Source organism: Phalacrocorax aristotelis, chromosome 2, assembly GCF_949628215.1.
Source record: "Phalacrocorax aristotelis chromosome 2, bGulAri2.1, whole genome shotgun sequence".
In the NCBI taxonomy this organism is placed as follows: domain Eukaryota; kingdom Metazoa; phylum Chordata; class Aves; order Suliformes; family Phalacrocoracidae; genus Phalacrocorax; species Phalacrocorax aristotelis.
In genome coordinates, this window is record NC_134277.1 from 122,160,940 (window position 1) to 122,178,586 (window position 17,647).

General features: G+C 39.9%; 1 protein-coding gene across 4 annotated transcripts in view; it reads left to right on the forward strand.

Moving 5' to 3' along the window:
- The first annotated feature begins 2,524 nt into the window (after nucleotides 1-2,524).
- Nucleotides 2,525-17,647, forward strand: part of UBE2V2 (ubiquitin conjugating enzyme E2 V2) — a 29,461-nt gene continuing 14,338 nt past the window's right edge. For 2 of the 4 annotated variants that reach the window (XM_075084992.1, XM_075084991.1), the window contains exon 1: nucleotides 2,525-2,662. Coding sequence is in view for 1 of the 4 variants with exons in the window: in XM_075084991.1 (XP_074941092.1) it covers nucleotides 2,647-2,662 (16 nt within the window). In the remaining 3 variants the exon portion in view is untranslated. Of the gene's footprint in view, nucleotides 2,663-11,099; nucleotides 11,264-17,647 lie in introns of all 4 variants that reach the window. The other 2 variants (XM_075084994.1, XM_075084993.1) reach the window with 2 other exon arrangements.

Sequence of the window (17,647 nt, forward strand, 5' to 3'; positions counted from 1 at the left end):
AGCTACGGATTCTGCTGTAAGCTCTCCAGACTAATCACTGTCGGCTACATTTATACCCCGCTTCTTACAGTGGGGCTTTTCTGCCTGTTAGGGTTTATAGACACAGTAGGACATGAAGATAAGTAAGAGCTTTTTCTCATCCCATGTGGTGTTTTCTGTCTTTACTTTTAAGGTAGACTATCTTGTGAAGGATTTACTGGATTCAGAGATGCAAGGGTCCTGGCTGCCAAAAGCACTACCTATGGGAGGAAATTACCTGATGATTGGTAAGCAGTTTCCAGAGCTCTGTGTCAAAGGCAGTGACTACTCTGGGTCAGTCTGCTTCCCAAGGCAGAAGTTGCACAGAGATAATCTGTGTAAAGAACCACAAGGGTATTTAGCTATGTTATGATTTTTATTATCACTGCTATTCACACAGACTTGTGCCCTCCGTAATATCATGCTTAAATGAGTTACACAGGTCAGTTATTCTGTGGAAAAAATAATTTGTTTGTCCTAAACTTACTGGAAGGTACCCTTTTCCTTTGTCTGTGTTTGTAGTCTAAGAAGGGGGAGTAATTATTCCTTACTTGCCTTTTATCAACACTTTTTCCAAATATTACTTAGAAAGGGTGGGATGGACTTGGGAGCCATTGTTCTGGTAACTCTGGAGGCAGTGTTTTACAGCATGAGAGCCGTCTGTAGAATCAGCACTCGGAAGTCTCAACTCTATAAAAAGCTTCTTCTAAATAAATTTATTCCACAACATGATTGTAGTACACTGATTTTCTGAGCTGAACGCACTGCTGTTCTAAGCTTTCTCCCAAGGGATGCTGTGTGATGTTTGACAGTGAAGTTTACAAAAGGTTTTTGTTGTAATGACTACCATTCCCCTATTTCAACCAAGTTGTAAAGCAGAAGTTGTATTTCAAAGAACTCGCCTCTCACTTTTCAAAAAGAGAAAACTTCATCACCATGGGTAAGCCTTTGATAGCTTGGAAGAAAAGGAACTTACACCTTTGATTTGTTCAGCCTCTAGCTGTCAGGTATTTTTCACCAAGTTCAGTGTTGGAAAAAAAAATACACTTTTGTCTCAGTAAACTTCCCACAACATCAGAAAAGTGAGGGTTCTACCTAGCCCCCCCCTCGGCTCCTGTTTTGTCTTTATTTTCTGTGGTTGTGATTAGTAGTATAAGAATTTGTTGCCGTTAACCAGAAGATGGGACTTACACCTAGTGGGTGGGTACAGACAGAGATGGGCTGCGGAATCCACTGTGTGCTGGCAGGGACTCATAGAATACAAGTCGGCTGTGGTTCGGTAAGCATACAGCTGTATTTGCATCACGTCTTAGAAGATAGGCTGGTGTGCTGTTCATCGTTAGCATGGGGTCACTTAAAAAGACAGATGAATCCTTCTGAAAAAATAAGTGCTGAGGCATTAGGTGGCTGTAGGGCTCCTTTCTGGCTCACAAATAATAGGAAAAGAGGGACAGCTCATGTGGCCTCAAACAGAAGGACATGCCACAGTATTTTCTCTGGTGATGTTATAATAGGTAGAGAACAAAAATCTTTAAATATTGTGACTTCAGTATCCTTACTGTTACCACTAAATGAAATACTGAAATAGGCTACATAAGAGAATCCCTACAATCACCTTGGTGTGACAACAGAAAGCTCCACACATCGTTCAAATGCAGCTTAAGAAATAGTTTCCCTGTACTTGGAAAGCTTACTTCTAATTCTGGTGGTGGTAACGTGGAAACTCCTCCTTGTTCCTGTTACAGAAATCTGGTCAAAGCTTTTCTTTTATAAAGGTAAAACAGAAATCAATGGAAGAACTAAAAGCTATGGTAGATTTATATTTTTTTACGTATGCACAGATGACAACTACAGTGTTTGATCTATGATCAGACAGCAGTGGAAAAATGACCGGAGGCAGGCTCTTGTATGTGCAAGGATGGCAGTGACTCCTCGTTGGCGACGGTGTTCCCGTTACCTGGAGGAAAAACATTTTGCATCCTTGCTTTTTGATTTCTACCAGAGGAATCTGTAAATGGATGTAACGCGCTCTCATTCTAGTCTGTCAGTACGAATTAAGCGTGTATCTACAGTAGGACGGGACGCGGAGACCTGAGCAGGGGCGCTGCCGCTCGTTAGGGAGGCACCTGCGGGACGGCCGTTGCCGCAAGAGGCGGCTGGGGCTGGCCGAGGGCCCCGGACGGCGCCGCCGAGCCCAGTCCCAGCCTGCAGCGGCGGCCCCGGCTCCACTTGCGTTCGCTCCCGGGCCTGGTCGGGCAGCTGCGGCGGACGGACCCCTGACCTCCCGGCGGCCGCCGTGCCGTGCTGTGCTCAGCCCGCCGCCTTCCTGAGAGGGAAGCGGCTTTCCCCCGCCACCCGACCGGCCGGGACGGCGCAAGGTACTGCCGGGAGCGGCCCCGAGCGTCTGACCGGCCCTCGGCTACCGACCCCGGCGGCCCCGCCCCCTCCCCTTCGCCCCGCCCCCGTCGCTCGCGCGCATCTTCCACCCACCCCTTCCGCCCCCTGCCTTTGCCGCGCGCGCCTCCGCGCTCAGGAGCTGCGATTACCCTGTGGGAAGTGACGCCCTGTGTCAAGCGGAAGTGACGCGCATCGCGTGCAGGCCCGGAGCGGCGGGGGGGTTCGGACAAGATGGCTGGATCTACAGGTCCGTGAGGGGGCTCGGCGGGCCTGGGACTGCGCGCGGCGGCGGGCTCGGGCTCTGGGGGCGCCCTGCTCGGGGTGGGAGGTGCTCCTGAGGTGCCCTTGCTGGGAGTGCCTGGCGTGCGGAGGAGAAGAAGGAGGAGGAGGAATCTCCTGACAGGGGGAGGAGGAGGAGCAGGAGGGAGGCTTCAGGGGTGCTGGGCCCGGTCCCGGTCCCGCTGCAGGCACGGCCCCACCTGCCGGCAGGGCAGCGGCGCCCCTGTGGGAGCCTGGCCTGAGGGGTGGGCGGTGGGGGAGAGGGCTTCGGGGTCTGTAACGAGCGCGGTGAGGTGCTGGGGAAGAGAAGACTTTGTCTGCTAAGAGGCAGGAGCGGGCAGATGCGTTTGCGTATAGGGGAGGGAGGAGGTGCCACTAGGCTGGCAAACGTGCCGGAGGAAAAAGATTCGTGCTAAAGATTGGTACTAGTTGCCATGCGGTGAGTATAGAAGTCGTGGTATAGCAGTATCTAAAATAAAGGGTTGTCTCTCCCCTTTTGGTGTAGGGGAAAAGGGGTCAGGCCTGTGCTGTATATTGGGGCAAAGGTACTTCAGTTTGGTGGCGACTGCAGCATAGTGGGGAAGAGGAGTGATGCATCTTGCTTTCTTTCACTAGACAGCCACTGGAGCCAAGGGGTCTCCCTTATAGGCAAACGGAACGGCAAAGAGCTGCAAGTCATCCCAGGAATCCCCTATCAGTAGCCAGTGTGTTGAACATTTGCATGGCAGAATATTGTGGAAGGTGGTGATAAAGAAAGGAACACGAATATTGCTTCAAGGACTAAATGCGGAAGTTTAATAAGCATAGTTACACTGTCTCAGTTTCATTTCATGAGAGGCTTGAAACACAAAAGACCTTTTCCTGGTATGAAAAGCTGAAGTCTTCTGGGCCTCGTTTTCCCCTTCTCTCACCCCTGACACTTTATAAGTGGGATTGACAGAGCTCAGGATAGAGGAGTGAGTTGACCTCAGTGGTCAGTCTAGGCTGAACATTGGCTACTAATTTATTTCTGCTCCCAATCCACTGGATCACTGAGGGATTAAGACTATAACAAAACAGAATAAACTTCTGTGTACTGAAACTGGTCTTGGTACCCTACTGTTGCCTCTTTGAGGAGAACTTGGGCAGATTTTTTTGGGGTAGGAGAGTCCTCTCTACTTGGTAGTGTGACTTTGAGGATGGGGGATTTATGGAGTGGAATTTGGGAAGGTTACAACAAATTGGGGAATAGAGCAGCTCTTGCAACTCTGTGAAAGGTGTCCAAAAGGATGCATTATTGCATATAGTAGACTGAGCTAGAATGGATAAATTAGAGAAACTTAAGTATTTACTCAGCTGTGGATTACTGCATTTTATTTTGTTAAAATTTGTAGACTTACTTCCTGGCATCTAAGTTTAAAAAGATGATATGATGATGATGATGTAGCAACTCCCAAAGACTATAGCTTATGTCTGGGCTCTGGCCTAGGATTTCCTGTAATTCACAGGAAGTAAAGTCATTTTAGGTCATGTGTTTTGAGTATTGGCATTTAACATCACTGTCCATTCAGTTTGGCTATTGTAGAATATCTGTTATTAAAAACTTGTACAGTAAAAAAAGCTATTTTCCTACAGAACATTCAACTCTATAAGAAGAAATATTTTTTCTAACTTTTCCTAGTTTTACTGCTATAAATGCTCTTCACAGTTTTACATGTGATATTTTAAAAGCCCCTGTATGCACTCACTCAGTACAGTTATTTTTGTCTCAGGAATATAGCCACACCTAAAGTTCAAAAGAAGTGGGAGATGTAGAAAACCATTTACAATGGATCTGCTCCAAAAGGTGTAAAGTGCTAGTACTGCATATATGCCTTGTTCAAGAAGTGAAATCATTTGAGCAAAATGAAGCGAGCAGACAATCATAAACAGAACTGCTGGGAAAATTAGTCAGGGCTTCTAAAGCAAAATACTTTTTCCTGTGGAGAAAATGCTATAGGCTTTTTATTGCCACATGCATAGATTGGCGGGTGGGGGGAGCCTGTGTTTGTTTTGTTCTTTCCATGTATTACGCAGAAATTTCGATTTTTAAGACTTCACCCAGAAAAATGGTTCTTGCCAGGAAGCTGTGTTATACTAATTTGTGGAGGAGCGAAGGGAATGATTTTCTATGGGCATAAGATTTAACTCTACCTAGCTCTGTGAATTTAATCTGCTCTTGCTATGCAGTTCAACTTAATCCTTATTTCAGAAAAAATAATGTTTTGGTTGCATGAAGTCCAGGAATGAAATTCTAGCCTCAAGAAAGTCAACCGCAAAACTGTTACTCTTGTCAACTGTCTTAGTTTTATCCTAGAAATTCCTTTCCTGGGCTCACTAGTTGTTTGAACAATCATGTAAAAAATTACATGCCTTTAACAACAGATAATTTAGTTTGAAAATAGCTGTTCTTTAATGCGTGCTAAAGAAACTGTGTATGCTGGTGTTATATTGTTGCTGAGTATCTTACTTGCATATTAAAAATCATTGATATTGACTAATTTTAGACACAGGTATTGGATGTCCTAGAAATTGACATTTGTAAGCTGCAGTTTGATTAATCTTCCGGTACTGCCACTCCTCCTGCTTGAAGCTGGACCCAAGTTGTTTGTGTGGGTACTGCTGGAGGTCTGGGGAAAAATAAGTCAACTTTTTAAAGCAGAGAACAGCTATTGTTGATACAATCAGCCAATTTCATACTGGTTAGCTGGAGATTCATTCTGTTAATCTCTTTGAAAATACAGATCAGAAGATGTAGTTAAACTTAGTTTCACATTAAAAGAAACAATTTACCAAAGCATGCTATTTAAAATCTCTTATGTAACTTGAGAAAAAGAAACTAATCAATGGTGTCATTAAAAGGAGTTAATTCAAGAGTTAATTTCTTTATTTCCATAATTTGGGTTTTACTTAAGATTAACATACATGTATAGGATATAGATGTATCTGTCTAAAATGTGAATGTTTCCTGAAAGCAGTGATTATGTCACTAAGTGGTTAGAATTTACGTGTGAAAAGATGAGAATTAAGGCAGCAGTGTCTAATACTGGGTTCTGACTGTGGGCTGCTAAAGGCTTTTGTCTTGTTCCTCTTCAACTGTGGGCTTCAGTAGCTTGGGGGAGGGTGAATAGGGCTAAGTTAATGAAAATTCCCCTTGGTTTGCTGAAACCATGCACTTGGGGGAGAAAAATCAACTGATCTGCAGTTAGCAATTATGCGTGAGATTCCAGATTATCTTCTAGTATGCAGTCAGTCACAAGCAACCTTTTTTGAAAGTGTGCTTAATGACTTTGAAGGAGCCCAACTAGATGCCAAACAAGTATTTTTTTTCCCGTAAAGTCCCTAATTCTCACTTCCAGATATTCTAATCTGTAAGGATGAATCGGCTTCTTTGTGTGACTTACATTGCCCGTGCAAAAACATATTTCCCTTTGAATTTATATATGATTTATTCTTTTAATAGAAATGGCACAACCCTCAATGTCAGTGCCTTGTTTTCTTAACTTTGTTTTTTACTTCTATTTGCAAACATTTAGTGGTGGTGAAAGCTGTTCTAAACATTCATGACTGCAGCTGTAAGGAAGCTGATATTAAAAATGAAAAGCTGGAAGTGGTCTTGAGTGCATTCAGTCTAACTCCCTGAGCTGTGAAGCAAGGACTGCCTGTATCTTTCCTGGTGATTGGGGTCTTTGTTGTTGTTGGTTTGTTTTTAAAGCTTTTTTTTTTCTAAAATCCTCCATTGAAAAAGATTCCATAACGTGAGATAGGGTTTCATAATAGTTTCCCTTAAATCCTTTGCAATTCTTCTCCATTCCCAATCCAGCTGATGTCTGTCTGTTCTGTGCTTAGTGGGACAGAGATTGATGGGTCACCATACTCTGTGTGGAAACTCCTAGACATTAAGAGCCATTCAGATGAGTAGTAAAGGAATTGATTCATAAGTGGGATGTAGGAGTAATGTTTTAAAGACTGTTTTTTCCACATAGGAGATGGTATGATTTAAGCTTTGTATCTAGAAAATTTGTGTGTTAAGCTCGTCATGGGTATGCTTCTCTTTTCCTCTGACCTGGTGGATGCCTGTTTCCTCCCTCTTTTTGTCCTTGTGGAGGAAATAGTTGTCTGTTTTTTATCTAATGTGTTTTACCTTCAGGGCTGTGTTGCTTCCTCCCCTTTTTTCTATTATGCCTCCATCACATTTTTTGCTTATCCAGAACCTGTCCAAGAAGTCCATTTAAAGGCTATTTAGAATTTTACAATCCTCAGAGTTTGTTCTGTGTATTTATAACATTAGCTCTGTCAGCACAGACTTCTTGAAGCTGCAAGTAATCAGGCAAAACAAAAGTAAAGTACTGTATTCTATGAGGCAGCAGGCACTCTCTGTGGGGCATTTTCCCATCCTGTCCTTTGCACAAGGAATTGCAACTGTGATTGTTCTGAATGCTTAAAAACATCTTGGCAAGCCACAAATAGCTTAGATGTGCTTCAGCTGGGTTGAGAACAATCTAGCTTACAAATTACTTTTAAACTATATATAAACTGTTAGTTCTTTCCAACTTCGTGGCATATATAGGCAAGATACTCTGTTTCTTCTCTGAGCTTTGCCCATGTCATTTTCCTGTCTTTGGTGATCGTGTTTTATAACTCTGTCCTTAAATACATGCCCCAGCTTAGGTCTTTCTGCTATAATAGCTGTGTAAGAGTATGTTTACAGGCTAAACACCTTCTGAGATAAAAAAGTGGCCTACTTTGTTTCAGAGTTTGTTTGAGATTCAAGGATGTTATCAGGCATAGTATTAAAACCTATTATCTAAACTATTCTGTACAGTCCTGGAAAAATATTAGCCTGGATGAAGACAGAACACATACAGTTTTAGGAAGATACATGCCTTTCAGCAGTTGGAGGCGGATGGTCCATACTGTAAATCTAAGCACGGATGAGAAGGCTTCTCATGTGTGACAATTAGATTTCCAAATCTTAAGAGTTGTTGTTGGAGTTGAATTACATACATGTCTGTTAGTGTTTGTGTTTTGCCTTATGGAAGATTTTTCCAAAGGCAGCATTAAGTACATGCTATGAAACTGTTCAGCCTCATTTTGTTGACAGTCCCTTCAGGCTTGCTCTCCCTATTATTACCTGCTTTTTCCTAGACTATAGCTTGTACTTCATCCTGACCAAAACTTCATGTGAAGTACTAGATCAGCTTCAGCTGCTCATGTCACTTAGGTTTTGTTGCCTTGCTGCCTCAACAAGCCTGTGGGAACCTCAGTGTAGATTGTGGAAGGACAAGAAAGTGTTGTTGGGAAAGCCTTCAAAATAGTCTATATTTAAGCTGTACTCAGAAGGGTTTTGGTATATGCTGTCCTGCCAAAAGAAGTGTTTTTCCTTGTTTTTGTCATTTGGAAGACACTAATGAGATATAATTCAAACAATATTTTGAATAAAATCTGTACATCAGTGCAAAAACTTATGATTGTGAAGCTGTCAGACTGGTTCTGAATAACATGAGCTTCTTTTACAGCCTTTTCAAAAATGTGTGGTGCTTTAAGTATGTGACTAAATAATTTCTAGTTAGCATTTTGGAATAAATGGAACTTTCAACAAATAGAACTTCAGAGCTCTAAATTAATCCTTTTTCAGAAGTTTCAGAAGCATCAACTAGATTACAAAAATTATCAGAAAAATTATTTCTAACATCTAGATAGACTCAGTATCCCCTTCTTAAAATTAGACATACATAAACTGTACAAAGTAAAAGTCACTTCCCTTCATTGCATTTGTGACTATTCATAAATGGATAGTTAAGTGTATTTTAAATTTACTTGAGTAAATCAAAACCATTTTTCCCAATACATGTAAAAATACTGTCTTTTACTCAGGATACCAATATAGTCTTAGTAAAGTGTCCAGCTTCATTCATGTAACTTAGAACTGTTTTTAAGGAAGAAATTGTATACTTTCTTCTCACTGAAGTGGAATATATGATCATGTATATATTAAATAATTTGAACTTCTGAGACATGGTATATAGAAAATAGCAGGCTGAAATAAGACTGGCACAAAAATAATGTAGGAAAATAATTTAATGTCAGTTCTTGTTACTGAACATGTGGTGATTGGTACATTTGCTGATTATATCAATAAGTGTATGCTTATGTGTATAACTGAAACAATAACGATGCATCACATCATTTGTTTTACATGGTTGAAGGATCTTTATGTTTTGGACTGTGGGTGGGTGCTGAGTCATGCTGGAAAGGACCTTCATGCAAGTGTTAGAACAACTGTTTGCTAATCAATGACTTGCTAACTGGTTTTAGAAGGCTTTACAGCTTTGCTAAACTAAATCCTTGATGCTACTATTGTTATCTGGGTCACACATAGTATTCTTACTATTAAAGCAGACCCTGTGCAAGCCATTTCATGACAAGAGATATTGGCCTTTGCTGGGTTCCTTTAGTCTCCCACTTTTCCTGTCCCTTTATCTGAAACGATTTTTTTTTACGTCATCGCTCTTTAAAAGATAGCTTAAAATTCTGTATTTTAAATCCTTTTTTCTCTCTGCCAACACAGTCTCAGGTTTAAAAAGAAACTTTCAAAAATTGGGCCTATTTGCCGTTATACCTTTCCTTTAGCCTTTCATGCCTTTATATAGTTTTGTTTTTAATAGTGAGGTTAATTTGTACTAAACAAGGGGTTTTTTTTTAGCTTCTGAGATGAGAAATTGGGAGGATTTATTTGTCTGATAAAATCCTGATTCCTTAGACTGCTAAATCACAATATTGCTGGTGGTTTTTGAAGCGACGGGTATCTTTTCTAAACTCTTTTACTGGTTTCCTGACTTTCAATTTTGTACAAAACAATGTAATAGTAATAAAATTCTGAGTTTGATAAGTGTCACAATGTGTCATTTTTCATAATCTGTCACTTCATGTACTAAAGCGTATGGGAAGATGTTTGGACCGTTTAATATCTCATCTGTGTTTTCATTCAGTAGTTGGCTATAAAGAGTTAACTTTTAAACCATAGTCAGCCTATGCTTTCCACCCTTCACCAAAACAGCTTGGATGTCAATTGATGAGCTGTTTAGTGACTTAACTGTTTAATTCCTATTTGGTTTTTTTACAGCTAGGCACAACTGGATGTGCAGTGTCTGACATAACTAAACTCTGAATTAACAATTATTTTTTTTTATTATTTATAACAAACTTGCACTGAGATATAGTACAGACTGATTAATTTAATGTTGGTGCAAATTTGTAAAATTAGTTTGAAGCAATTTACACCCCTTTTTTAGGACTGCAATCTAGTGGCTTTTATACTATAGTTTTCTATTGTTGTGATACTTCATTAAAAAAATCAAAAAATAGGTATTTCAGTGACTTGTTGTGTGGGAGCTTTTCAAGGTTTTGGGTGTGTTTTTTTCTTTACTAAGAGCTTGCTTATGCCTTTGCTGTTTTGTAGTGTTACATTTGTATTTCTAGTGGAGTGAGCTTCATTAGTGCAATCTATACGAGCACCATTAGCAATTCCCTGCCAGCAACTGTACTCAAGATGATTGTATTTGAATGAAGATGCAAAGATAGACTGAAACCGTAACTGTTGTCGCACCCTTGCTAATAAAGTTGAGTCCAGTTGGAGTTTTTCTCAGATCTGGACTATGTTCTGTGTGTGCACATATCCAGCCGTAGCTACTCTGTGTGCTTCAGCTCACTGACATACATATGATAGCTCTTATGCTACTTTACTATTGTACCTTGTACAGCTTTAGGATGTTTAGGGTGTTGTTGCTACATAAAAATTCAGGAGGGTGTTGAGGCATTTGGAAGTTGGACTGCAGGGGATGGGGAATGGAGGTTTTCAGTGAGGCGTGAACCTTGTAAGGAGAGATGATAAAGGATGGAAGAAACTTGCTGGGATTTGTGAGAAATGGCTTCTCCATGGATGCTGGTCAGAGTGTGGAGCAGCTCTGATGAACCAGGTAGTTAATGGCAGCTGTGTCCCCCTGTCTGCTGCTCTTCTGAGAAAGGTGAGTAAAGGGAAAGGAGGGACAGTGGGGAGCAGGGAAGGAGGGGAGAGAGGAGTGGTCGTGGGCATGGTTAGAAGGGAATACTAAACAGATATTTTCCTGGAGGATGTTGACCATCACAAGGGAGAATCCTGTCCACAAGGCTGCCTTCAGTAAATAATCTGATGAATTATGGAACAGAATTGGTAGAACTCAAAATCACTGGGAGTGGTTAGCTCACTTCCTTCTGGTTACCAAAGAGGCAGGATAAGAGAAAAGAAGGGAGGACTTAGATGAAGATGCCTTGATAATGGAGCTGTTTGTTCTGCTAGTCATTTCTCACATTTAAAACCATAATTAATAAAATGTAAAATTGCACAGACTTTTTCCTATGAAGTTATACATTTGGAATGCCTGCTGTGCTGCAGAAGACAAGTTCAAGGTCTCATCATTCTTATTGTGAAGCCAACAGCAACTGAAACATGTTGAATAAGCTGATGTTGCTTTTGCAGTTTTGATATGCTGATCTCTTACTCCAGCCGAAGGTTTGTGGTCTAAGCCATTTTAACATGTGTTTGTAAATCAGCTATGTGTTTACGACATCCCAACTACTAATGCCTAGATCTATAGAAATTAATTTCTTCCCTTCCCACCCCCTAAACTAAATAAACTTTAGTATTGTTCATATATTGAAAGCATTATTATTATTTTTCTGGTATCTAAATGCATTTTTGTTTTTTTAAATTAAATGTAAACTTCGGCCTTGTAAGGCAAACTGGTATTACCACCTCTCCTTCCTTGTGAGGCAGTCCATCACTATATACTGCATTCTCTATTTTGTGATTGCTGCTAGTAAGATGTATGTGAAAGGTAAATCAGAGATTTGTATACCACCAAATGCTGCTGAGGTGGGCTCAGCCTTGAAAGTGCGAGCTGACAGGTAGTGGACAACACTTGTGCTTATGGCCTTGCCTTTCCAAGTTAATAGTCTGCCTGCACCCAAATGTGCAAGTATAAAGTAAGTTCTGGTTTCCTTTGAAGACCTCTTGTACCGTATTTGGCAGCTGAACCCAGAGAACGAGATGGAGCAGCTTAAGTTGTATTAAATGCAAACTTTAACCCAGTGCAACTAGAACTACTACTGAAAGAACAGGTCAATATGCAAATATCATTCTGTTTAGAATTTATCATTTTCAATTATTATTGCTAGCAGATAATTGACAGTGTCTTAATATTATGAATATTCATAATGAAGTTGAAAGTAAGGGGAAAAAAATCTGCTTCTGTAAATCTATGTTCTGTCTTCAGTGAAATTACTGTTTTTTTAAACACTAGTGTTTGTGCCCTACCCTAAAGATATAAATACCCCTACACCCCTCCAGACCTTTTCCCCTCAGCCAAAGTGTGCATGCTGTGTTGCAATAAATGACTGAGGCTTTTGCTGTATTAGCATAGTTTCTCATTAGCTGCCATCTTAATATAAGCTGTGTACAGGATGTTTATGGCTGTGGCTAGGCTCAAATATAGAAGAAATTCCTATGGAAGTTGTTTTCATGCAGACTAACTTTAGTTTTGAACTGTCTGTTAAGATACCAAAAAACGTCAGATTTCACTTAAGTGAAATAAAGAGAAACTAGCACCAGTGTAATTCTGGAAAGGAATATTACTTCAGTTAGCTTTAACCAAAAGGTAGGTTTCAAGATGAAGGTTCATAACTTTCACACTGCTGTGACTGCTTCTTGGCTCCTGCTTGGAAATGTTCCTCAGCCAGAGATATATCTTCGTAAGAAAAAAACAGAACCCAAAACCTGATGAAATGCATACTTTAACTTTAGTGCAGTTCCTAGAATTGTACCTCCTCCTTGAAGTCTTCCAACCTGTGTGCTTTCAATTTTTTTGTTTTTAATTTTAAATATTGCAAAAAGCGTAAGAAGTTAACCAGTTAGAGCTCCTACATAGTAAAATATATCATGTTTTATATAAATATATATATATAAAAATTCAGTCCTGCAAAAGCAGAATAGGCCATGCAGTTCTTACTGGCTCTGTTGAATACTGGTGATTTAATTCTTGTGAAATGGTAGTTTTCTAATGTTTAGGATTGTACCAAAAAAGGCTCTAAGTTATGATAAACATGAACACATTGAATAAATGGCCATTCACTCTGGACGTGTTCATTGGTGTACATCTATTTAGTTGAGCTGTGAAAACTTAGGTGCTACTCATCTCTTATTATTTCCTAAAGTTAGGCATCTTGTTTTGTTTATTTCTTTTGGGATGAATAATTTCATTTTATATAGAAATGGATTTTTACCTGATTATGTCAGATTGTTTTTCTTCTTGAACTTCTATTCCTAGAAATTTTCTACAGGTAAGCTTAGTTAGGTTAGTCTTCATGAGTCTGCAGATCTAAACTGCTGTTGCTTACAGCTTTGCCGGTGGCGGACAGTAACGACAAGACACTGTTCAATCGATTTGACACAATGCATACTTTAGACAGTAGCAAAATGGAGAAGAAAGCATTCAAGATCACTGTTGTTTTTGAGGGGTTGCCCGTGATTACTTTTGGAAGCACAGAGTGCTCTGGAGTCTCTGTTATCTGTTGTCTTTTTATGTCATCTGTCTGTACTGAGTGGCAGTAATAAGGTCCTTCTGTATTCTGTTACCATTGATAGAAATACATCTGTTTGGTTTTATGTGACAGAATCAGTGATGACTGGAATGTTCCTGTGGAATATATTATACTTGCATTATATGGAAGTTTCAACCATATGCGCTAGAATTGCATAGTACCTTACTCGCCATCCTGATCAATGTGTACAGGCCACATATTGCTGCTAAACACCTTCATTCTACCACTGAAGTTAACATAGTACTTTCCCAATTTAAACTCAAAACTGCTAATGCAGAGTATTCTGGGGCCTGAATTTCATTGCTTTGGGGACATACTTGCTGAAGGAGAGTAGAGAAAAACAGTGTTTCGTAAATGTAGCTTTATGAATGCTACTGATACACAGAATTATAAATTTGAATTTTCCTGAAGGATATCAAAACTTGGTTGGAAAGCAGTTCAAAGAAATGGGATGTACCCATAATGCTAAGAAAGGAGAAGTTTCAGTAAACAGAAATATCAAGATTTATCAAGCTCATTAAATGAAGGCACAGATTTCTCAGTGGAGGCTTGCTGTATGTTCAGTAGCGCATGTTTGGGTTGATTCATGGATTGAGTTCCGCAGCAGCGACTGGATGCTTTTGTAGTTAAAGGAAAAAAAGTATTGCTTTTCACTGAAGACATCTATTGGTGTTGAACAAGAATCATGTTGTTTTCTTGGTTGTTGGAATGCTTTTACTATGTCTGTAGTAATAGATTTGTTTTAAAACAAACAAAAAAGTTCACTATTGAATTGCTGCATTCCACTACTAACAGTAGCGATGGAGGAGTTCTGTAGACAAAAATGCCATGTCCAATGGGAGTTAACAGGCAAGTTACTAGAAATACTTTTGGCTTTTCGAGCCAGGTTACTGTGAACAACCTCAGATAATTACAATGCAATTACAGTAAACCTGGTAATACATCTTGATAGTAGGTTCCTGATAGTAAAGCAGCCATTTTTTGGTGTGTTTTCACAGAATGTTTTACTAGGCAAAATAGTATGCGATGTGAGCAGGGTAACTGGCAAAAAAAAAAAAATAAAAAAATTTTTTTTAAAAATTAGTTTTTTCAGAGAAGAGTGTCTTCCAAAAATTTAATTTCACAGGAATATTTTTTTGCAGCCAGAATAGAATATGTTAGCATTTCACATGCCCTGTCCCTCTTTCCTCTTCCTTGTGTATTGCCCATTTCAGGGCCTATTTAAGGCTTTGGTTGGTTTATGTGCTTTTTGTGGGTGTGTGGTGTGGTGGTGGTGTCAGTACAGCATTTCAGTTTGTTGCTTTTTGTCCAGAGTAAGATGACTTCTGAATTGTTCAGACTGAAAGGAACCTGCTATTTTCTGTGTGTTTCTGTTTGGAATTTTTTATTTCTTCCTCTCCTGACCCCAGGAGAAATATTATTATAGCTTAGAATTTGCAAGGCTGACATCCCTCCCCTCTTCCCTGTCATTAAAGAAAAAAAACCTGTTTTTCTGCCAGCCTGAAGCTCTTAAATGGGGTTTGAGAGTTTTTCTTCGTTACCAAACTATACTTTTTTTTTTTTAAGTTTTTGTTAAATGGAAGTCAATGGGCAAAAGATAACTCATACATTCATATTTGTTTATACTACAGACTTCCTGACATGGGTATCTCAGTCAGGAAGACTAGCATCCCTAACAGTATCCTAGCTGTCATAATGTATAATTTACTGATATAACTTGCTTTGGGTCCATATTAAGATTTGGTTTTATAGCTGTGTTGGGGAGTGTGCTGGCAGTATGGGGTGTGTTGGTATAACTATGGTAAAAGGCTCCTGGTGTGGATGTAACTTTCAGGAGCGCTTGAAGCCAAGAGCTAAGGAAGATTTTAAGAGAAGCTGTGTGTTGGTATGGATATTGTGATAAACAATTATTATTAAAAATAGTTCTGGTTATAACAGAAAACCTCATACTTTAGGCTCTGAGCCAATCTATAAAAATTAGGGTTATGGTTCCCTTCTTTTAAAAGTGTCAAGGAGAAGAGTAGAGTGTAGGTTATCTCGCTCTTGCCTGTTACATGGCAGAGAATCATTTGATGTGCGGGGAGCTTGGACTCCTAACTGTGTTTGAAGGAGTGTGTCCATGTGAATTGCTTAAAAATGTGATTTGATGTAGCCAGTGTGCTGTGTCAAGTTTGACGTAAGTACAATTGTGTGTTCTGTCTTGATCTGTTGAAATCTCTGTACTGGTGGATGATCTGACATTACCAACTGTGGAACTATGTCTTGACATACTAGCAAGAGCAGGTCCACCCAGCCAATTCCCCTTCATTGCTCCAGTGCAAGTTGTTGGTCCTACTAAAGGACACTGAAGATTCCTTCCCCCCCCCCCCCCCCCCCCCCGATTTTTTTTTCAGGTTATGCAGATTCTGGATAAAAGCATAGCTGTAACTTCTTTTCTAACTTGTCCTGTTGGGACAGTGTACTACTTGCTTCTGTTAAATTGGTGGTTTAGGATGTGATGTCTGAAGTAGCACCATATGTATGAAAGAACCTCCTGCTTAATTTAAGTCTTTATTTACTGATTCTGCTTTTATTTTTTTCTCATTGTTCCAAGGTATTAAATCAATTTTTAATTCCACAGATTTCTAATATATTTCTAATAACTCCAGTTTCTGTAGTCCAGTTTTGTGATTAAACTTCTAAATTAAAAACTCTTAGTATATTTAAGGAAGAGTGGGTATTGGGGGGGGTTTGTTGTTCAGTTTTTTTGTTGTTTTTGGTTTGTTTTTTAAGTGAAATATCTTCACTTCAACTCTGTGAAGACTTGGTAAATACTGCTTGACAGTTCCTGTGTACAGTTTTGGGGGGTTGGGAGGTATTTGTCAGTAAAATCCATAGTGAGGTAAGCTTTGCAGGTAAACAAAAAAGAGCTTGGAGGGGAGGTTGCTTATGTTTTGTTTTTTAATCTTGATGAACCCAGCTATATTTTCACCTGGACAGCCTTCATCCATCACTGCAAATAGCTGTGCTGGGTGCAGTGCTGTACCCAGCCGTTAATCACAGCCTACTGAGTGGAGCTTACCACTCCTACAGCTCTACCAGTGGTAAAATCGCATGACTGCTTTAATCCCCTTCACTTGGAAGGAAGAGGTTTTAGCTGAGGGACGCCTGTTACAGGGTGTAAAACCAACCTGTCTGCACTTGTCTGAAGCTGGTTAGTGGTCCCATCAGCAAGTGGAATTGGGGAGAACAGTATTTGGCAGACCCATGGTGGTGAAAGGCTAGAAGCATTTCTTCAATTGCTCTGCTTGTTCCAGCAGGTACACCTGAGGTCTGGTAGTCAGCTAGAGAATGGGGGTGATTTCTGTAATTTCCTATTGCTGATGAGCTGCAAACTAGAATAGAAGGATGTTGTTTCATTGTCCAAATTCTGTAAATGAAATCCTGAACCTTATTCAGATTTCGTCAAGGACGATTTAAAAGTTTTTAGCAAAATTTTGATGAATTGTATTGTGTGGATTAGAGACAAACCTGCAAGCTGTGTATGTACCATTAACATACAGTTTAGATTGTGCCCCCTGGAATACGTGAAATAGTGAGAAGAACAAGAATTATTTACTGGATACTAGGAGCAAACTTAATTTCCAAATGATCCAGACCGTCATTACCTGATCTTCTAGATAGAAATTCTTGCTGCTGTTTTACTGCAAAGAAGGTGCAATCTTGTACTTGTGTTGTGTTCTTCAAGCTAGGTAGATTTGTATTACGTAAAGGTTATAGCATGACCAAAGCAAACATGTAGAGTGCAATAGTGCACACGAGTGCGTGAGTGGGTGCTGAGGACAGCATAAGCATTTAATTGCAGTTCATTTTGCTGGTAATTTCCAAGACTGTAATTAAAAAAACCCCTTACCTTTATATCCAGTGTGTTAATTTTTTAAGTATTCCGTGTCAGTTGTCAGAAATCTGTCAACAATGGTTTCCTAATGGAACATTCAGTAGTGTTGAAGTATTGAGGATAAAACATTAATCATATATGCCAGGGATATAGAAGCTTAGGTTTAGTGGTTTTTTTGGGGGGGTTGTTTGTGGGGGCATTGGGTTTTTTTGTGTTGTTTTTTTTTCCCCTTGTTTTGTTTTTTTTTTTGTTTGGGTGTGGTTGTGGGTGTCTTTGTTTTGTTTTTTGGTAAAGGCTACAAAATACAGTGACCTGGTAATCCTTTGTTGCAAAAAGCTCTAGTAGACATTCATAATTAAGTTGTGCAGAGCTTGTTGGTCTGCCCCTCTAATGTCAGTTGACAAATCAGGGTGCCTCTTT